Below are 23,532 nucleotides of genomic sequence, written 5' to 3' on the forward strand. Positions count from 1 at the left end.
CGTTGGAATAAATCCCAAGTTGTTTATCATTGCCCACAGTTCTGCATGCTCTGGTTCCTACCTACCTCTCCATCCTCCTCAAACCATTTGCCAGCAGTTCCTATCAATTCATAAAGCCAAGCCTGCCCCAAACTGGGGCCCTTTCTGAGAACTGTTCTTTCCATCATGAGTGTTTTCCTACCAGGTGTCTGAGTTGCTGGCTCATGCTCATCTCTTCTAGTTCCTCAGTGGACCTTTCTCTAAAGTATACCCTCATTTCCAGTTACTCTGTATCTCAGCACTCTGTTTACTTCAAAGCACCTACCACAATCCACAATCTATAATTACCCTGTGTTTATTTTTCCCAGTTTCTTATCTGTCTCCCATTATAATTGCAGCATCCAACACAGTCCCTGGGACATGGGAGCTCATCAATGAGGATTTGCTGAATGAATAAATAAATTCAAGTGTGTGTGTGTGTGAGAGAGAGAGATACACATCTGTTACAACTCCCATAGAACCTTCCCATGGCTCTCTACACAGCCCTTGAAAATGTCTGTTGAAGTCAATTAACTACTAAATTCCATCAATTTTCTCCATGCCACAATTTATTCTTAGACAAGAATTCTCCCGGTCCAATTTTGTAAGACAAAAAAAATGGCTCTAATTCTGCCACCAGGGTTCCAAGTATTTCTTAAAGATTCTGTATCTACCATAGAGCAGTCCAAGACTCATCAAACTTCCAGGATCAGATATTGCTTAAGCGGACCCATGTGCAAAGTGGGACTGGATGCACCATGATGAGGACGAGACCGTCTTCAAAGTCATGTTATGAACCGGACTGTGCCACTAAAAATGTCACGTGTGTCCACAAAGCATTTGAAAGTTAGGGAGAGCTTGATATCATTATCAAGGGTCATGTGTACAGTAAGGTGCTGTCCACAGAGGCACATCACGTTCCTTCATCACTGCAACACGTACCATTAAAGGAATCTTCAAGGAGTAATAATTCGCGGTACATCCACTTGAAGCAATTTTATATTTATTTATTCAATTGAATTATTTACGTTATTCATAATGAAATGAAACTCAAACAGCATTGGCTACATCATGTCTTCTTTTGCTTTCATTCACTTTGCTGCCTATGACTATTTTTATGCAAATGAGGTTATGATGACATTAAACATTTTCTACTGATTTTCCAAGAACAAATATGTTCTCTCCATATGCCACCGTCTTCTTTTTCTTACATCCATCCTCAGAGCTCTGTTGGCTGATCAGAATTTTTTCTAAATTAACTCCAAGGACATTCCATCTGTAATACTGATGAGCCTGTCTCCCTCTGCAGTGCACATAGAGCACTCCCATTAATACCTGAATTTAGCCCATTTCGCCCATTCCGCCAGAAGCCTTATTTATCCCCCCAGCTCTCCCAGCGCTGTAAATCTCAGCTTGTTACCCAGCACTGTGACACTCCCCTGCTGCCTCTTTGGGGGATGTTTACTCTACTCACAGAGCAAAAACAACCAAGAACTCCACACATAAAAAAGGCCTTGTGATTGCAGAGACATTTGCCTCTATTGATTATATTCAGGGCTGAGAAAGAAATGTTTTCGGGCAAGTATTTCACATAACTAGCCACTAGACAAATCAGAGTGGAATTCGGCAGGCTGCTTACACCAGGCTCATGGAGGCTGTCTTGGGCTTTCGTGTGTGTGTGTGTGTGTGTGTGTGTGTGTGTGTGTGTGTGTGTCTGAGTGTGTGTGTGTCTGAGTTTAACTCAGAGCACACTGCTACCGGGAGGGATAGGAAGACTGGCAGGCAGGATAATGCCCTAGAAACCTAGAGGTTGCAGGTTGCAAGAGTCCCCTATTATAGGCATTGTGGGAATTTCTGAATGTCACTGGAAGTGAGCTATTCCCCTACAGTTCATGCATGCTGACAATCCTTACACAAAGTATCAAAGGGTTGCAGAAGCAAGGAACAGCAGCTGTAAATCCCAACACTAGCTTGATTTAAGGTTATAAATCAGGAATCCCGCCTCCCATAGTCGCACCTACATCTGGGGGGCATGCATTTGGTACCCAAGAAGCCTGGAGGCTGCAAAGAGACCACTGAGCAGATCTATTTGCATAGATAGGACACGGTTCACAGTGGGTTTCTATTGGCTGAGGTCACGTGCCCATGCGGGAAACTGGACCAGGTCCAGAAAGCTGTCTAGAGCAGAAGCAGAGGGGAATCTCTCCTGCCCCTCGCTCTGATGCACTTAGATGAGAATCCTTTCAGGTTCAGATAAAAGATTAACTTTGCCCATTCGTAAACTTTTGGGCGGTCAGGCTGGTACTCCCTCTAGAAGAGGAATCCTTTCTTAAACATTAGCTACATCTTTGACCCCCGTGTTTACGATGCCCTTGGTAACACCAATGGTATCTCAGCTTCGTATCCGTTTCTCCACTCTCCGTCTCTACGTGTGCAACACTCCAGAGGGGTGTCAACCATTTCATGGGGTGTAATGAAATTTGAAAAGGAAGAGAATTCAGAATGAGGTTGACTTCTTTTTTTTAAGATTTTATTTATTTGATATAGAGAGAGAACAAGTGGAGGGAAGGGGCAGAGGGAGAAGGAGAAGCAGGGAGCAGGGAGCCTGATGCGGGGCTCAATCCCAGGACCCCAGGATAATGACCTGAGCCGATGGCAGACGCGTAATGACTAGGCCCACCCAGGTGCCCAAAATGAGGTTGTTTTCCATTCATTTTCATTTACTCAATAAAGGGATGCACTGGAGGACATGGGACGGGAAGGAACAAGGGGTAGGAGGGAAGATAAACCAATAGCAAAGGACAGGAACCTCTCCAAGCATGGGAAGCCCCACCCTGTTCTGATCCGCATTTTCTCTTCCATCTGCTTCCACCTGCCTCAGAAAATGGCAAGGTGGGGGGGCAAGATGCTCAAAATTTAAAAATAAGAATCATTCAGGTGAATCAGCTTGTGAAGATGTTAATTTACAGTCCCCATTCTGGTCAAGTTAACTGCCGCTGGGCAGAGGACTTGATATATTTAACCAGCAGCCCTGGTGAGTCAAAGGTAAGGACCAGGCTTCCAGAAACATGATAGGCCTGCTGAGTATCAATCTGATGAGATACTGGGGTTACCTGGGAAGCTTGTGGGCTTTTTTTTTTTTAAGATTTTCTTTATTTGTCAGAGAGAGCGAGAGAGCGCACAAGCAGGGGGATCAGTTCGGCAGGCAGAGGGAGAAGCAGGCTCCCCGCTGAGCAAGGAGTCCAATGCGGGGCTCGATGCCAGGACCCTGAGATCATGACCAGAGCTGAAGTCAGATGCTTAACCGACTGAGCCACGCAGGCGTTCCCCAGGAAGCTTGTTAAACAATTTTAATACTGATGCTCGGGCCCCACTCCCAGAGATTCTGAGTTGATCACCGTGGGGGAGAGAATGGGCATCCCAATGGTAAAAGCTCCCCAGGTGATTTCAATGTGCAGTCAAGGCTCAGAACCACTGTGTAGGGATAATCCATGCGTTTAGGCAAGCAGGGATGCGGGCCCTAGAGCTTCCACATTTCACTTTGATGACTTCTGACACTTTTACCCAAAGAACATTCTAGAACATTTATTCCAAGATTCTCATCTTTCCATAACAGGCAGGAAATAATGATGAAAACTGGGCCATTTGCCTTTTGACCATAACATTTGGGGATTTTAAGGCAGGAGCATCGGCCTGAGGCAACAAAGTGTTCTCTCTGTGCATGCGCAGTCCCCAGACCAGACCGGAAGATGAGGGCTCCTTTGTCCTCCCACTGATGCCCCAGGCCAACGGCCAGCCTCAGGGGCTCGGTCAAGCTCCATATTGGAGCAGCTTCACAGAACATCTCAAAAATCAGAACTTACACTGAGAATACAGGCATTCTGCACACAAGGCCACAACTGAACAACGACCCATCTTTCAAAACTCTTATCATTTCAGAGGTGCTCGAGAGAAGGAATTAAATCATAGAAAGTGGCCAAGGTTTCAGACCGGGGACTCTGCAGAGCCCAGCAACCTACATTTTCTGCAAGCTCCAAAGACCTCACTTTGAGAAATACTCTAAAATGTGCTTTTGAATATTCAGCCCTTTTCGTGGAAAAGTTATTTTATTTTATTTTTAAGATTTTATTTATTTATTTGAGAGAGAGAGAGCCCATGAGAGGGGGGAGGGTCAGAGGGAGAAGCAGACCCCCTACTGAGCAGGGAGCCCAATGCGGGACTCGATCCAGGGACTCCAGGATCATGACCTGAGCCGAAGGCAGTCACTTAACCAACTGAGCCACGCAGGCGCCCTGGAAAAGTTATTTTAATGCATGGTGAAAAAAATCATTTCAATTTGTGAAAAAGTAAGAACACATATTACAGCTGATCTTTAAACTGTTTGAACTGGGTTCACGCAATTTTCAAACTGCATGAATCCCTTACACGCAGATTTTTTACAGAACTGTACTGTAAATGTATTTTCTCTTTCTTATGATTTTCCTAATAACATCTGCTTTTCTCTAGCTTACCTTATTGTAAGAATGCAGTGTGCAATACACAGAGCATACAAAATCTGTGTTAATCAGCTATTTATGTTACTGGTTAGGCTTCCGGTCAACAGTAGGCTACGTAGTTAAGATTTTAGGGAGTCAAAAGTTATAGGCTGATTTTCACCAGCATGGGGGTCAGCACCCGTAACCCTCACATTGTTCAAGGGTCGACTGTAAACTGTGTGTTCAGTCTGACTGCTACTGACGATGGCAAAGCAGAAACAAGATGCTGGTCTCATCCCGCCAGCTTTTACTCTGTCTCGGGCCCTCTGAACACCCAACTGACCCTCCCAGGCACTCATCACAGCCTGGCATCTGTCTCAGGCTGGGTCCCCTGGATTTCTGTGCCGACTTGGGGATAAGGGAATAGTCATTACCCTAGATTTGAGTTTTACATGTTAGCAACACACAGCTATGCTGTAATCTTCAGGTAGATACTTCCCTAAGGATTCTGCCATTACACACAAGGTGTTTTAAGGATAAGGGGTATGTATGATGAAGGATCTTTAAGAACAACTGTAGCTAATATTTATTGATCAGGTATCATTAATACACAAGAAAGGCTTAGACCATGCCTGGTAGATCAGCCTATGCAGCTCCCAGGAAATAATTGATTTACTCCCCACAACAATTCCCTGAAGGAAATACCAACACATCAGCATTTTACATATAAGGCTCTGAAATGCTAAATAACTGGCCCATGGTGGCAGAGCTAGTAAAGAGACAAAGCTAGGATGGGAACGCGGATTTCCAAGTCCATGCTCTTGACCTCTCTGAAAAACTCTCTCATTACGGGTTTTAAGTGGCATAGACATGCTCTTCAGACCTAAGGAACCCATGAGACTGGGATCAACATTCACCCACAGATCTGATCAGATAGTAAAGGAAGGGTTCTGCTATTTGCATATTTCCCATGACTGTGGGTGAGGACCAGTTCTAGCAAAAGACGTTCCTTCCTCTCGGTTACGCCTCTAGGTGAAATTAACTCGACGGTGAGACATTCCCTAAACCTATTAATATTGCACTACTTATTTTTTTCTGTGTTTTACAAACAAATACCATATCCCTGAAAGAGGGTTTCAACTACATCACCCAACATATGAGGGGGCCCTAATGGACACCAGTTAATCGAATTCAAAGCACAGCCCCTTTGGTGATGGAATTTGGTTCTAGTTGGAAGGGGTAAAGGGGACGAAGAGAAGCAAACGAAGGGAGTACACACACACATTCTCCAAAGAAACCGTCCTGTTTCTCAGACTCGGAATTTCTCTTCCTTCTGACGGTGCCAGGGTGGAGCTAGAAGGTTCCATTCCACAGACACAGAAGGACAAGTTGCTGAAGGGGCAACTCGGTGTGCGGGCAAGTGTGCAGGCCTCCAAGACGCACACACAGTGGGGTTTGAACCTGGCCTCCAGCACGTACCGGCTGTGTGACCTCGGGCAGGGTGCTCAACCTCTCCTAACCCCCCTCTCCTCACTTACAAAACAGAGATGGGAGCAGCTACTTCAGAGAGCAGTTAAATTTAAACAAGATCAATAAAACATGCAGCGTGGTGAACATAAAAGGCAGTCAATAAAAGGGAATAATTATCGTGGTTAGTGATTCAGAGACACTCCTAAGCATGCACCTCCTTATGATGTCGACCAACAGTATTTACGGGACAGTGACCCTCTGTGCCCACATCTGTGAAAGACAAAGTTTAACACAGGAGCCCTGACCTTCTATGAGGTGCTGCCCCTCTACTGGAAAACCAACCTACGAGACACAGGATATTGATCATCAGAAGAATGATTCAGGGGGAAAAAAAAAAAAAGCCCAGTCACAGATTCAATAATCAGATGCTCTCTCCGCAAAGGGGGTGGAAACCTTGAGTCGGGTAATTAAAACACCATAACTCACATACACACACGGACTCAACCTCAGAGACCCACTGAACCTGGATGATTCTCGAATCTCCTTGGCCAGCCCTGACATCGTTCCGACCTCCATATCCAAAGGTACAGCTGTCTGCTGGACAGGACACGAAGTCGGTCCACAGACGTCTCACGCCCTGTGTGCTCAAGGCAGGTGTTGTTGGAATATAACAGGTCAGAATTTGTGGCAAGGAAAGAGGGGACTTTCTGAGCGAAGCAAAATGAATTCCAAAGAAAGCTGACATCTGGATTTATAAGCAGGAGGCCAAAGGAGAAATTGAAGATAACAGCAGTAGAAACTGCCCATAAATTACCGACAGGATCTGGGAGGAGGAAGCCAGCCATAAAAAGCGTGCAAGGATCTCAGAGGTGGCTTTAATAAGCACACACGGATCTCTGGGCTGCCCCGCAAGGGACGGGGAGTAGTGTTTTTTAAAGTCTTGTCTGGCTTCTAGGGTCACCAAATATCACCTCCTGTCTCGCACACATCTAGTCACATAGTGAATAAAGCTGGACAGATTCGTCTCATGTGGTGAAGAAAACCATAACTAAGGGAAAACCTGGACCAGCAAATCGTCCATCTTGCACACAAAGCATGAGCCTCTGTGGGACTCTCTCTCCCGGTTAATGAAATCACTTCACTTTGTCTCCCAAGCTAGAAACTTCTGATTGCACCCACTTCATCCACATCCAATTAACTGCCACATCTGGCTGATTCTCAGAAAGTTTTTCTTGAATCTAGCCCGTCCACTCCATCTCTGAGTCCTTGGTTTGCTACCGAGAAATGATTTTCATAAAAATAGTATGTGAATAATGAAATGTTCGCTCTATTATTAGCGATAACATTCTCTCCATCAGGCAATGCTGAGCACTCGGTTGGCACTCAACAAACGTTGGGTGGATGGAGAAGAAACTAAATCTATTTAACCAACCTGCTACCAGCCTCCATCTGTTCTAAACTAGCCGACAATTTGGCTAAAAGCTGTCGTCAAAAAGGGGATTATACCAACAGTACCATGTTGCCTCTTGTCTTTTGTTGGTGTCCACTGATGATGAGAAAGCCTGGCACATGAGGCTGCCTCCCAACCCGGCCACCTGCTTCCCCTTCAATCTCTCCTTCCACAGTTCACTCTGGAAAATCTGTTCCAACCAGGAGTTTGTGTGCTGGTCCCCTCACCCCCAAATCCAAGAAATCGGGCACAGGCTGTTCTCTTTGAAATACCCCTGCCATCCCTTCGAAGGAAAAATCCCTGCTCGCCAGTAAGAGCCAGGCTACCTCCGCGCTGCAGCACAGCGCCCGGCCGACTGGAGACTTCGGTCAAGAATCATTTTTAATAATTTTAAAAAAAAAAACAAAGAAAGAAAGGAAAAGAAAAAAAAATAGAGACTGAAGGATCAGCATACAGCTTAGAAAATAAGCCTAGATATATGGGGCGCCTGGGTGACTCAGTCAGTTAAGCGTCTGCCTTCAGCTCAGGTCGTGATCCCGGGGTCCCACGATCGAGCCCCGCGTCGGGCTCCCCCCTCAGCAGGGAGCCTGCTTCTCCCTCTGCTCCTCACCTTGCTCACTCTCTCTTGCACTCTCTCAAATAAATAAATAAAATCTTTTTTAAAAAAAGAAAAGCCTAGATATATAAAACATATAAACTGCATTATATCAAGCACCTCCAAAGGAAAGAGTTATTTACAGATTTTGTTTTTTTCGGAAAAGGCTGATTTGAAAAAAATGGACAGACATCTTAAACAAAAGATACGTACCTTGTACCATATTCCAAAATAAACACTAGATGGGTGAAGCAGCAAAATACAAGAGTCACGGAAAAGCAACACCAACAGAATAGAATATTTATAAGTATTTCTGCGGGATGGTATCTTTCTCGGCTTTAAAGCAGTGAAGAAATGAAACTGGCAAGATTGACAGTTTGGGATTCATACAAATTTAAACTATCTGTCCAGTGGAAGAAAAAAACCCCACAGAACTGAAATGAAACAGAAAACAAGCAAATGGTTAATCCCACTACTACCTAAAAATTCATTCACATTTATACGAAGAACAATTTTCTTAAGAGCAACATGATAAGAAAACAGTAAGAATTAAAGCAACACCAGGTTCTGTACAAAAATGTGATGAAACTAGCTGATTTAAATCCTCTACACTCGGGAGGGCTTTGGGGGAGCTTCATCAAAAAGATCTCACCCACTGGGGGATACTTCCTCCTGAGCCTGGGGGAAGGAAACTACTCTGGCCCCAGACAGCTGCCTCCCTGCCCATCCCCAGGGCTCCCATAGAGAGAAGCAGCTTCCATAGGCAAATCTTTTGCCACTTTTTGATGGCAAGGGTTAATCTGCAATTAGCAAATGTTAATTTGGTAACGTTTGCTGTGGAGCCCAGAATTTACAATGGTACCTCTGGTTACCAAATATGGCTCATGGGTAATCTCCCAAATTCATCTCCAATTCCACCTTCCAATGCATCCTCCGCAGAGCTGCCGGAATAATCTTAAGAAGGCAAATGCGGTTATGTCATCCAACCCACCTCTTTCTATCTCCTCCACCTCTTTCTTCTGCCATACTTCCACCCTGCCTGGCCTGCACTTAATTTTTTTGTGTAGATTAACATTCACTGCTTAATTAAACTTTGATTTTGTGAAAACAAAACATCTCATTTCTGTCATCTCCATGTACCCAAATATCAGTGGTGAATGCCCTTATTTCTTGATGTTTACATTTTAGACATTTGCAACTGATTTTCTGTTTCTGAGGATAAAGATTTAATGGTCTTAAACTGCCCACACCTCACACACACATTTTGGCCTCCTCCTTCTTCCAATACAGCTATTTCATAATTTGCAGGTAGGTAAATATCCAATATTTACATTTGTGTGACTATATTATGCCCAGCTGAGCCAGAGGGTATAAAATTACAATTCCTTTCTTGAGAAACTCTTGTTTTTTTCCTATGGCCAACAATTGCTTTGCTTTGTCAGAAGCATTTTTCCCCCTTTTGTTTCTATCACTAATTTAGTCCCAAACTTTCTGAAAGAATGGTTAAAAAAAAATCTTGCAAACACAAGAAAAACAGAAATAAACAAGTGGGACTACATCAAACTAAAAAGCTTCTGTACAGCTAACAAAACAAAACAAAACAAAACACCATGATAAAATGAAAAGGCAACCTACTGAATGAGAGAAAATATTTATAAATCATGTATCTGGTAAGGGATTAATATAAAAATTTATACATACAACTCAATAGCAAAAAATCAAACAATCCAATTAGAAAATTGGGCAGAAGATCTGAACAGACATTATTCCAAAGAAGACACATAGATGGCCAAAGCATACATGAAAAGATGCTTCCCATCACTAATCATAAAGGAAATGCAAATCAAAACCACAAGATACCACCTCACGCCTGGCTAATATCAAAAAGACAAGAAATAAGTGTTGGTGAAGATTTGGAGAAGAGGGAATCCTTGTGCACTGTTGGTGGGAAAGCAAACTGGTGTAACCACTATGGAAAACAGTATGGAGGTGCCTTAAAAAAGTAAAAAAAAACAGAACTACCATATGATCCAGCAATCCCACTTTTGGGTATTTATCCAAAAAAAAAAAAAAAAAGGAACACACTAATTTGAAGATATCTGCACCCCCATGTTCAGAATTGCAGTATTATTCACAAAACCCAAGAAATGGAAACAATCTAAATGTCCATCAGTGGATGAGTGAATAAAGAAAATGTGATACACACACACACACACACACACACACACACACACACACACAATGGATTCCTATTCTGCTATAAAAAAGAATGAAATCCTGCCATTTGTGACAACATGGATGGACCTTGAGGGTGTTAGACTAAGTGAAATGTCAAACAGAGAAAGACAAATCTGTGGAATCTAAAAACAAACAAAATGGGCTCATTGCTACAGAGAACAGACCGGTAGTTGCCAGAGGCAGGGGGTGGGGAGTAGGCCAAATGGATGAAAGGAGTCAAGAGGAAGAAACTTCTGGTTATAAAATAAGTAAGTCCTAGGGATGTCATGTACAGCATGGTGACTCTAGTTAATAATACTGTGTTACACCTGTGAAAGTTACTAAGCTAGTAGATCTCAAAGGTTCTCATGACAGGAAAAAAACAACCTGTAACTACGTGTACTGACAGACGTTAACTAGACTTGTGATCATTCCACGATGTAGACAAACATCAAGTCATTACGTTGCACACCTGAAACTAATATAAGGTTGTATGTCAATTATGCTTCAATAATAATGATAATAATAATTCTGGATGCCGTCAAAAACACTAGGCAATCAAGCTCTTCTGTCCCCTGGCCTCCTTTGGTGACATACAGCCCTCCATCCTCCTGTTCCAGTGTGGAATGGGTGTTCTCTTGACCTGCCACACAGCTGTCACCCTGAAATGTTACCCTGGAGCATCCCTTCATCAGCTTCCCAGGATCTGCCTTTTGTATGCTCCTGTTGGAGTCCCCTCTTTCTTCAATACTATTATCATTCTCTTTCTTACTTTACTCCCTTGTTTTACTGGAGCATATCCTTGAGTAGCTTCCTGAAAACAGATGCAGGGAAGGTACAATTGTGAAGACCCTACTTACATGTAATATATTTACTTGTTTTGAAATTTTACATTTACATTTTTTTTTTAATTTGAAGATCAGGGGTACCTGGGTGGCTCAGTTCGTTAAGCATCTGACTCTTGATTTCAGCTCAGGTCATGATCTCAGGGTCCCGGGATCAAGCCCCACTCTGGGCTCTACATTCAACAGGGAGTCTGCTTGAGGGTTCTCTCCTTCTTCCTCTTTTCCTCCGGTCTACCCCCGCTGACATGTGCACACGTGCTCTCTCTCAATAAATAAATAAATAGATCTTTAAATAAATAAATAAAATAAAACTTGAGAATTTAACTGGCTTTACTAAATGATTCACGAATCAGACAGCATGCCAGCTAGAAAATAGAGGGTTGCTCTGAGGAGTTGTACAAAGAAACATAAATACATTTGGTGATGTGGGCTTAATTTCTCTTTTCATTCATCCCCTAGACACAGGGTGGGACCTTCTAACCTGAAAGCTCACGTCCCACAGTCCTGGGAAATTGTGCTCCATCATTGATCTGGTGATTTTCTTCTCTCCACGTTCTCTGTTGTCTCCAACACTCCTATTAGTTAATGTTGGACCTACTGAACTGATCCCACTGCTTTAATTTTTCTCACCCATTTTTCTTTTTTTTTGATCTGTCAGATATTTTTCTCAGCGCTATCTTCCACTCTTTTGTTGATTTATTCCTATCTTATTCATAACTCCCAAGACTTCTTTTCTATTCTCACCTGGGATGGTGACCTGAGCTGAAGGCAGACACCTAACAACTGAGCCACCCAGGCGCCCCCTGTTGTCGCTGTTGTTAAGGCTATTGTAACCAAGACACTCCGGGGATGTCCAGGGATCCTGGCTCTTCTTTCTTTTTTCAGAGTGAGACAGCTATGTGGAGACAAATGGAGTTTCACAACAGCCATGCCTTACTAATAGCAGAACTCAGACATTTGGGGAGGGGGGCCAACTGCCACATCTCTTAGCCTTTTCTTAGGCTGGTTGCTTCAGGAGTAGATTCTTCCAAGTACTGATTTACAGGGGTGTACAAGCCTGGAGGGGTAATGACACTGCAGTCTTACCATCTGTCCTAGGCTACATCTTACGAACTCAAGCCCAGAGTTCACCTTTCCGGAGAGCAAATCTCCCATAGTCTGCCAGGTGCAGTGTTGGAGACAGAATCTGGGGGTACAGATGAAATCCTTCTTTTCAAACCTACTTCCCAGCCATTGGAAGTACCCAGAACCTCCAATGCCCAGGTCTCTGGGGTTCTGAGGTGTGACCAGGCTGCATTCTTCAGGTCTTCCCACCATAGGCAGGAGACTGGGTCCCAGCCTCATCCAGTCTGCTGTCAGTTACGATTCATTCCCCCTCTGTCCGCCTTCCAAAATTTTGTAGGTGTTTCTTCCCTGCAGTCATCCCCTAACCTGTTCAGTCGTCCCTTATAAGTTACCATCGTCTCTGGTTCTTTACTATCATCTTAGTAAAGTGCCAGGAAGGGCCAGATACAAGTAGGAAGTTCAAGACACCATGCTAACTTATAGAGCACGTTGAGCTATGCATCCCCCCAACCCCAAGTACACCATGTTTTTATTTGCCCCCAACTCTGCTCTTGCTGCCCCCCTGCCTGGTCCATCCCTATTCTCCTCCTTTCGTCCATTTCCCAACCCTTAATGACCCTTCTAGATCAGACTCAGGCATCATCTCAAGCGGGAAACTTTCCAGATCCTCCCCACACAGGCTGCATTTATCTCTGGCTTGACACACACCACATAGACCATAGTGTGCCAAATCACCCTGTCTATAAGTCTGCCTCCCTCCCTAGATAAGCAGTAGGCAAGGGCTGTGTCTTTTCCAATGTCCTGCCTCTAGTGTGGGGAAAACCATCTGGCACATAATAGGTGCTCCTAATATGTGTTCAACTGACCCACTTCAGTAAGCTCCGTGTTGGCAACGTTTTCATTCTCAAAGGCAGGCAAAAAAAAAAAAAAAAAAAAAAAAAAAAAAAATATATATATATATATATATATATATATATATATATATGGCTCTGTTTATTTGCCAATGTTCAAGTAAGAAAGGCTAATCAGAGAGCACCAGGAAATGAAAACAGCCAGATGTGTTTGAGAGCCAAAGTCCAGGAACGCAAAATAGCTTCCAACAGGGGTGATGTATATTTTCCTAGTGATTCAAAATAAATATATGTTTATTAGGCAGAGAGAGATTTAGCAGGTTCCTTGGCTAATGCTGCAATTTTAAATCCATTTAAGATAATTTTCTTTATCTTGAATCTATTTTTCTCAGTAACCAGGATACTTAACTGATATGCCCAAAATCCATTTGAAAAAGAAATAATCTACTCTAAGCAAAGGACACACTCGAAATTGGAAAAAAAGAGACACTACAACTCTTAACCGAAAACAAAGAACCCTGTTAAGCCAATGTGGACGCCTGCCTAGAAAATAGGTTTTCCTCCAGCGTCTTGATTCTATGACCGATCCCTCTTCTCCATTTCCCAAGGAGAAAACAAATAATTCTTAAATCTGAGCCCGCAGAACAAAGACCTTTCCTGAGACAAAAGACCTAAACAAATTGGTTAAAAGGTAACACTCTCAAACTAAACAGTGGAAGCTCAAACAATCATGGAATGCACTTTCTCACCCATCAGCTTGGCAAAGCGTTTTTGAAACACGAGTACCCAGTTTGGGAAGGATCAAGTAAGATTCCAACAAGAGTGAGGATTGCCATCAACTTTCTGGAGGACAGTATCCCAAGATGTATCTAGAGCCTCCAGAGTACTCCTACGATATGGCATAAGCATTATACTTTTAGAAGTGTGGCTTGAGAAAATAAATACCAAATCACGACACACGAGGATGTGAGTGAGAAGATATTCATCAAATGGTTATTTATAATAATGACAAACTGGCAATACCCTGAATTTCCAACAATGGAAATAATGATGCAAAATGGTCATAATGATCAGCGTTAATCATAATTAATGACATCAGCAAGCGCTCATGAAATAGTAAATGGAAGAAAGAAACAAACAATACATCACATGCTCACAATCTGTATAGAAAATTGACTCAAACACAAAATGCCAAAATTTGACTGCCTGCTGTCTCTAGGTAATGAGATCATGGCGAGTTTTGTGTTTTACTTAAGACTTTTTGTATTGAGGACCTTCCTATGTGTTTCCGGATTACTTTTATAGAAATGTCAAGACTTTATTTAGATAATATTTCATAATCCACAGTACTCCGTTTGTTGACTGTGAGGGACACTAAGTAAGACAGAAGCCCCTCTGCTAGTCACAAAGGACCTGAGAACATGTTCTAGACTCGGGTCTGCACCCATCCTGTGATGTAGCAAGCCGCTCTGAACGACTGGATCACAACTTACTTGGTGGGACGATAATCCGGAATGGAACGATCCAGTGAAATTTTTTCACTGAGGTAGGAATTGTAGCCATACTTCTCGTGGGGTCCCTTGGCTTTCTCTTCTTCAGCCGGGGAAAGGGTAGCAGGAAGGCCCCCTTTGCCTCGCCCACCATAACCTTCAATGAGCCCAAGGGATTTGGATAAGCCTAAAAAAAGGAAGGAAAAACAATTATTTGAAAGCCACCACATCAGGCTATGTCACTCAAGCTCGGATATATGCTTCAGTGGCAAGTCTAACGTTACCTGTCATGGGTAATTACTTCCTCGATAGAGCAGTCCAGCAATGTGCCCTGAACACAATCATATTAAGAGGAAGGTCGGGGCAACTGAGAGTTCTGGGACTAAGTTTAATATCCAGTAAGGAGCTTCTCCCTCCTCTGGGGAACTGAGGGGATGGGGGTCTACAAAAGGGAGAGACTGTCTAAACTGGGACAAATGCAGACCAGGAAGGACACAGAGAATGGAACAGACGTGGGGCTATCAGCCAGGCCTGTCTTCCTTTCCCCGTGGGGCAACAACAAGCCTTGATATTCCATTCCACGAGCTACGCGTGCGACATAAAAAAAGAACAGCCAGTCGCAAGGAACGGCCAAACCAAAGGTGCTTTTCCGTCATTTGAACAGAGAATGACATACAGATTGATTTTATCATGAGTTTAAAGTGTGTAACAACCTGACACAGTTCTTTACCTAATGGTTTTATTTAAATTTCATCTAAATGGCAAAAAGAAATATAGAATGTTTGAGAATAAATCATAGAGGGGGGAAAAAAAAACCCCACAAGGGTGATAACCATGCCAAGTGGAGTAGGAGGCCTCTGTAACAAGCCTCACTGAGCAATAGCAAGTTCCCAGGATGGTGGCAGCTTTATACCTACTGTTCCATTACACAATAAACAGCTTGATGGGCAATTCTGAAATCCAAGAGTTATGGGAGGTTTTACTTCTGGGCTAGAAAACTTTTGCTGTTAAGGGCTCTCATTCCCTTTTGAATGCCCAAGCTAAGTTACTTAGCACACCCAGGAGCATGTGCACACGCGCACGCACACACACAAAACACTTTATCCACACAAGTCCCATTGCTCCTACTGGCAGGAAGAACATGGAGCGGAGCTCTTCCATCACCTCTTCTGGGTATGCTGTCTGTTTCCTGCTGGGATCCTGACACACACACTTTATCCACACAAGTCCCATTGCTCCTACTGGCAGGAAGAACATGGAAACAGTGCCCTCCGCTTTCATGAGGGGCAGCCCACAGAGCTGAGGATGATTCGAACCTCCCAGAAAGGCACCCCCAGACCAGTCAAAGGCCAACAACTCTGCTCCCATCACAGAACAGCACTCTATCACATAATGTCAAGACTTGGCCTGCTTCTCTGAAAACAGAAATGTATTTCCGTGATACCAAGATCAAAAAGCAAAGGTCGAGCAAGCATCTCAGAATTGGTCTCAGGTGAACATCATTTTTCTACCTGAGAATCATTTCCACTGTCCACTCTGAGCTCCAGGAACCCTGACATCTTTTCCGCCTGACATCTTTTCTGCCTGCCGTCATCCTGATAGAGGCACCCTCAGCTGCGCATTAGATTATTCCAACATTTCCCACCTGCTTCCTGGGCTTTGAATTCTCGTTCCACATCAATGTGCCACAAACATTCCAATAACATCACCTTCACAATGCTCAAAAATCTATAAGAACTCTTCCCATGTCAAGCGCAAATACATGTGCTGGGTTTTAAAATCACTTGTCACAGAACATTACTAGTAGGAATGTAAGACAGTGCAACGACTTTGGAAAATAGTTTGGTAGTTCTTCAAAATGCTAAGCATTGTTTTACCATATGACCCAGCAGCTCCATTCCTGGGTATATACCCAAGAGAAATGAAAAGGTCTGCCCACACAAAAACTTTCATAGGAGCATTATTCATATTAGCTGAATGTCTATCAACTGATGAATGAATAAACAAAATGTAAAACCATACCATGAGACATTATTTAGCAATAAAAAAGAAGGAAGTAGTGATATACACTATGACGTGGATGAACTCTGAAAACATGATGATGCCAAGTAAACAATGCTGGTCAGGAAAGACCACATATTGTGTGATTCTATTTATATGAAATGCACAGAACACGCAAATCTCCAGAGACAGAAAGTAGATCAGTATCTGTTTTGGGCTGATGGGATTGGGGGAGGAAATGGGGAGTGACTTTTAATGTGTAGGGGGTGTCTTTTTGGGTGATGATAATGTTCTGGAGTTAGATTGCGGCGACAGGTGCATAAACTTGTGAATCTACTAAAACAAAAAATGTTTTAAGTTCTTTTAAAATCAGAACATAGTCACAAAATATAATTCTTAATACCATTTTTTAATGGAGGAAGAATCCCACCAAGGCCAAAGTCATTATGTGGCCCTTATTCCCTTGAGGTTGTTAGACTCTTATCTATAAGTGACAGGTGCCTAAAGCACAGAGAAGGAAAGGAACACGATCTGAGGGAACGGGACAGACCCCAGACAGCCACCATTTATGGAGGCGCTCTCCCACGTGCTGGGTACCCCGCTAAGTGCTTTACGTGGAGTGTATTCCTGTTTTGTCGACTCTCCTGACAAACCTCTGAGGAAGGTATTATTTTGATCTCTGACAAATGAGGACACTGAGTCTGAGAATGTAGTAACTTGGTCAAAGTTCCATGGCTGGTAAAGGAAGACAGACCGGGATTCTGGGTATAGTTAAGAGACTCAAAGGAGGACAAAACCTCGCCTCTGTGACAAATAAGGAGACCAATTCCAGGACTCGTGCAGCAGCTGACAAGAGAGGATAGGGGCCTCATTTTAAGGCAGTGGTAATAGTGACCAAAGGAGAGGAGAGTTTGGAGAAGTATTTAAGAGACACTGTCACAAGGCAGAGACAGACAGTGTCAGGGTGGGAGAGAGCAGGAAGAAGTGAGTGAGCCCGGCTTCCAGTGTGAGGACCAGGTGAGAACACTGCTCCCAAAGATGGTGCAGTCAGAAGCGGGTTTGAGAAGATGAGTTCCACTTTGCACAGGTAGTCTACGGGGCACCCATGGAACATTCCGACAGAGTCAGAGGTCCAGTGGGGAACTGAAACCCACGAGAATGGAAGTTAAGATGGAAGACGAAGGCCAAGATATGAGCCAGGAAGCCACAGCCTGGCAGGGGCTGTAGCCATGAGGGAGGGTAGGGGTGGCAGGCTGGGGGCAGAGGTCGAGCAGCAAGAAGGAGAAAGACAGATGATGCTCAGGAATTTCAACATATTTAGAGTAGGAACTGCATCCTTCAAAACTTATATCTTCTGCACTCTGTACACGGGCTCTCTCACTGAAGCTACACTTCAGTGAAGCTCAAGACTTCAAGGAACTAAGACTTAAAGGAATGGAGAAATATCTCAGTATGAACCAAGTGGTTAAGCTTCTTGCTTATCTTCATAGATCCATTCAACCACCCTCTCTCCATCCACTAATGATCACTGTTTAGGCTTTAATTTTTTTAATGGTTTTATATCCATTTCTGTATTAAACAGGAAAGGTTGATGTTACCGGGATCACTTTAGAGATCACGAAATGGAGGCTCAGGAGGATTAATTATGTGACCTTCCAAAAGTAATGGAAATGGAAGACATCCCTTCCAACCTCAACACACACAAATGTTCTATCCAGGAAATTCTTCAGGAAGAAAGAACACAGCATGGAAAACATGATGGTGATAAATTAATGATAGTGAACTCATTAAGACGATATTGTATAGCAATGAAAATGAATTACTTGCCAATAAATGGATGAATCTCAGAGATGCAATGTCAAGTGAAAAGCAAGCACTAATTCATATAATTCCATTTATACAAAGTTTCAAAAGCTAATCAAAACATAGTTCAGAGATACAAACTCATGGAGTGAAACCAGAAACAACTGCAAAAAAGAGACTAGATCATCCTTGGGAAAGACACACAAAGGACCTCAAAGGTCCTGATAATGCTCCATTAGAAAGCTAGGAGGATTCATTCATTCATTCATTCATTCATTCAATTCCATAATAATTCATTATAGAATTATCACCTGACATGTATGTGATATATATAATGGATGGCATTTTGCATAATAAAAAAATTCATGCAGGGACTACTGACAGTGGGTTGTTTTCTCCTTGTCTTATGCACTTCTGCTCATTCACCTGGATTTTCCCTTTTTCTCAGTAGGTCACAAACTCAGCCTTCCACAGTTTTCCTGCCAGCATGGAGCCCAAGGGTCAAGGAAGGAAACCACTGGAATGGGACATGACTGACTTTTAATTTAACTGAGCAGTTTCAGTAGAAAACATCTGATTCTTCCTCTTACCTCATCTGTTTGGTTTGGTTAGCACATGTTTTTCTTCCCTTGATGACAAAGGCCTTCTTTTGGCCATTAAATGCCACCTCAGAGCTAAAAGGCATCTCAGCTGTGTTTGCCCAGCAGCTTCCATGGGCAGCCTTTCCAACGCAGGCAGAAGGGCCAGGGAAGGAATTCAATTTAAAATGGCACAGGAATTAAGACTAGGAATGCATGCTAATCCCACCAAGAACACAAAGGGAGTGACGGTTCCCAGTGAGATTTTTTTTTCCCCCTTTCTGTGGCATTATTTCTTCCATTATGGAAGGCACCCACTTAGCAGCCTCGAAAAAGATCATTCTTCACAGTGCAATGTGACAACTACGAATTATATATTTTGTGGTCCATGTGTTCCCATTTTCCCCCCAATTGAATCTGCCACCAAGGTTCAACAAAGCAGCAAAAATTTTCACTGGCATTTTAATGTGCTTACTTAGCAGGCCCCAGAAACTACTGGCAAAGATAAACAAGAATTCAAGATCATCAACAAGGCTCAAGTTGGTCTTCCCTTAGCCAGGAAAAGTCGCCCCTGGAGCCAGCTGGGATGACTCCATGCACCCGGGAACCTTCTCTTCTGAAAGTGCCTTTTACAATCTGGTCAGAAGCAATTGTAGCCACTGCAGACCAAAATGTATTTGTTGGCCTGGAAGTCCCAATTGGCAAAGGGAAGAAGAAGAAGAAAAGAGGGAAAGAGGAGTGGTTGCTTGGCACTGGGTCTGGGAAGATGCATCATTCCCTCTATCTTCAGGCAAGGCCTTCTGAGTTATTTTAGCTAAAGACTGCAGAGCCAAGGGGGAGCTAAGAGGCAAGAAGCTGAAGATAAAGAGAGCGAGAGCAAATTGAGCTCGGTCATCCCATAGCACCTCTACCACATATTGTTCATGTTTCTCTCCAGATCCACTGTCCACCATCTTCACCTGCTTCACATCCCAGGAGACAGACCTATAGAGATAGCATCAAGGGCTTTAGGTTGGAGCCAACCAACAGGAGCCACCTGGAGGAGACTGATGGATGGAGAGAGAAAGAGGTTGGAGTGTGTCCTCCCCCAGCTTACTCCCGAAGGGGAAGTGGTTGGGTCACCTTCTCTTTGCCGATGTTGCTATGAGGCAGCCCTCTCCTAGGGTTTGCCTGGGGTTACATCCAGACCTGTGTTCTGTTAACCACTCCCCCCACCTCCTCCTTCACGCCTGGCATGCCAACTTCTTCCTCCTCTGTTGCTAGCCCTAGGGGAGTCACCATCCCTTGTCATTCTTGTTGATCTCTGAGCCTCGGTAAATATTTTGCTAGACTCTTCCATCACCTCTTCTGGGTATGCTGTCTGTTTCCTGCTGGGATCCTGACACACACAGCATCCCACCTAGCCCCGGGGGAATGACTTCTCCCACGGTACCACGTCTACACCCTCCCCTGAAGGGCAGGGGTGTGGTCACCCCAGTGCCCGACACACAGGAAGCTCCTAAAAACTGTTGAATACATGGATGAGTAGAGAAAGATCTGGAGATTCAACTCGGAGCCATCTATAACAAAGTTGATGTCAAGAAAGAACACTAAATATCCATGAGACAAAAATCTACTAAGAGAAGAGCAATGAAAACTACATAGGGTCATTGTATTTATAGTCATAAAGAAGAAAGTCCACACTGATGAATGTCACAGGGAAATCAAGCCTAAAAAAGGCCATTTGGTTTGGCCATGGGGTGGGCCCTGGTGCCCTCGAAGACCGCCATGTCCATGAAGTAGGCATCCCCAGGACAGAAAAGAAAAGAGGCGGGAGGCAATTTCACTCCTCAGTCAGGACCCCTGGGCTGGAGCACGTTTGACGGGCCCTGTGTTACCAGTGTTTTGTATTCCAGTAATAACCCACTAGAATATATAATGTAAAAAAAAGTGATATTTATAAAAATAACAAATATTGCAGTATATCTAGAAGGAACTTTAACCAATAGGAAGAAAAGTATAAAATTCTACTGAAGGGAATAAAATGAGACATATCTAGCTCAGCATAGAGAGAGAGAGAGACGTTTTTGAAGTATTAGGTGGAATGCTATGAAGACACATACTTCAACTCTTTAACGTATAGGTTAAATATAACTCCAAATGAGATTTTTTTTCAGGAACATAACAAAAATTCTAAAATTACCCCGCAAGAACACAGAGGCCAGAAAGCATAGATTTAAAAAAAAAAAAAAAAGAAAAGTGAGAGAGGTTGCCCTTGCCAATATTAAGTTCAAAAATAAAGCAATAATAATTCAAGTGGCATAGTCACTGGGAGGAAATTCTACATATACACTGGGAAGCAAGGCTCTAGATATACTTTTTTTTCTCTCAAATAGTCATCCAATTCTCCAAACATGAAGTCATTAACATAACCTCCACTTTTGAAATTTTAGAAACTCCCTCAATCCGGTTGAGTCAACACCTCACTTGTGGATGACAGAGAAGCTTCATGAACCTTGCACAGAGCCCGGGGATCCTGAGGTGCTCATACTTGATGACCGCTCAGCAAGGCTCAATCACTCGGCCCATGTCTGTCTTTGGCTGAGCCCAAGCTACCCGGGCTCCATGGTGGCAGTAAAAATAAAGAACCACGGCTATAAATCAAGCTGCCTTCCCACCTCCCTCCATACAATGAAGGACATAATTTTCTCCAGGGTTACAGTTTAAACTTATGAGTTTACAGATAACTGGAATTATTCTTCCAGAAATAGGGATGGCACTCACAACGGACGCACAAACTCCAGGATAGATAGAGGCTGTGGCAAAATGCAGTCTGGTGCCTTGTCGACTCATTAAGCTCCTCATCATCTGGGCAGCCATGGCATGCGTGTGCGCGCATGCGCGCGCGCACACACACACACACACACACACACACACACACACACACACACACACACACACACACACACACACACCAGCCCACGAGGCAGGCACGTCCCGTGGCCTAGCTGGGTGAGCCTGTGTTAGGGGGTCTCTGCAGAGGTCCGATGCCCCCTGAAGGTCACAGAGTCTCAGGGAGATACTCCATGATGCTAAAGCATTTGGGAGTTGTCAAACTTACAATCAGGAAGTTGCAGCCATAAACTGAATAGTGAGCAATAATTCCAGCAATATATTCCCAACCAACATCTAAATAGGGACGACTCCTGAAAAACAAGTGAAAAGGGGCCGTGAAGGGCCTTAACATACCAGCTAGTAAAACATACTGAAAAGCTCTGATAAGACAGTGAGACAATAGAACAAGAAGTGACAGGCACATCAGTGGAACAGAAAAGCTAGTCTGGGGGCGTCTGTCTTCGGCTCAGGCCATGATCCTGGGGTCCTGAGATCGAGCCCCGAGTTGGGCTCCCTGCTTCAGCAGGGAGCCTGCATCTCCCTCTCCCTCTGCCTCTCTCTCTCTCTCTCTCTGACTCTCACCTGTGCTCTCTCTCTCTATGTCAAATAAATAAATAAAATCTTAAAAAGAAAAGAAAAGAAAAGAAAAGCTAGCCCGGAAATATTGCCAAAAGAAGATAGCTCCATGTTGGACACAATTATTAGTGATAATTAGTTAAGCTGACAAATGTTAGATGCAAAGCACTATACCAATCACTTTAATTATTATTATACAGTATTTATGTTAAACAAATATGCTAACTATATCTGTGTTATATATATATAGTTGTTGTTAATTCCCTTAATTTACATATACGTATTTTTTCTAATTCATTACTCCAACAACACTTGGGGCTCGCTCTTATGTATCTCTTGACTCTGTTCCTTCTCTGCATCGCTTCCACCGCCTGGATTCAAGCTCAAGTCCTCTTCCTAGAGGTACTACAGTCAACCTTAACCCACTCTTTAGAGTGAACCTGAGCCAGGGTGAGACATACAAGTCTGATCACCCCCTGCTTAAAATTCATCAGCGTATTCCTGCCACCGTAGAAAAAAAAATCCCAAATCACCCTGTAATATACAAAGCCGCTCATTAGCTTGACTCCCTGCCCAGCCTCATTTTCCACCTGTCCTTCCACCACATCCTTTATTTTAGCTATTTAGCCTTCTGATGCTTCTAAAAAGTCACTGGCCCTTCGTGCCTCTGCCAGTCATCCTCGCTACTCAACACAATCCCACAGACCCTTTCTGAACACCACCCTACCCTGAAAGTCAGATGCTGCTCTTTGGTGGAAATCTCAACCACAGCGTTGCTCCTGTCATATCACACGTGTCTTTGAGTAGTCACTCACACTTCCTGCAAACAGGAAGACCTGTCTTATACATGGTCTGCACCTACGAAGCACTTCATACATGTTGCATGGAGGAACAGATAGCTGGATGAGCAAAGTAACTGAATAAATGAAAGAATAAGTGAATGACTGCATTAGAAGCTGGGCTGGCCAACTATGTTACCATGTTCTAGGGCTGATACAGACATCTCCTGGAGATGCATCAGAAACCGGTAAGCACCGCTTCATGAACTCATATCGAATCATTATAAAATCCCCGGTTCATATATTAGTATGATGATCTTGACATTTGTTGACATCTACATTATAATGATTTTGACATTTTCTGTCCTGTATTCTCAGTGCTTCCCAGATACGATGTCCAAAGGTTATGTGAGTCTTAATATCCTGAATGAACTCCCAGAGTTCA

At 43.5% G+C, this 23,532-nt stretch overlaps 1 protein-coding gene across 1 annotated transcript in view; it reads right to left on the reverse strand.

Moving 5' to 3' along the window:
* The window catches only part of GALNT17 (polypeptide N-acetylgalactosaminyltransferase 17), a 458,315-nt gene that overhangs the window by 284,377 nt on the left and 150,406 nt on the right, over nt 1–23,532 (reverse strand). The window contains exon 2 of the mRNA XM_027613677.2: nt 14,480–14,663. Coding sequence (XP_027469478.1) covers nt 14,480–14,663 — 184 coding nt within the window. The remainder of the gene's footprint in view (nt 1–14,479; nt 14,664–23,532) is intronic.

This window comes from Zalophus californianus, chromosome 10 (assembly GCF_009762305.2).
Source record: "Zalophus californianus isolate mZalCal1 chromosome 10, mZalCal1.pri.v2, whole genome shotgun sequence".
In the NCBI taxonomy this organism is placed as follows: domain Eukaryota; kingdom Metazoa; phylum Chordata; class Mammalia; order Carnivora; family Otariidae; genus Zalophus; species Zalophus californianus.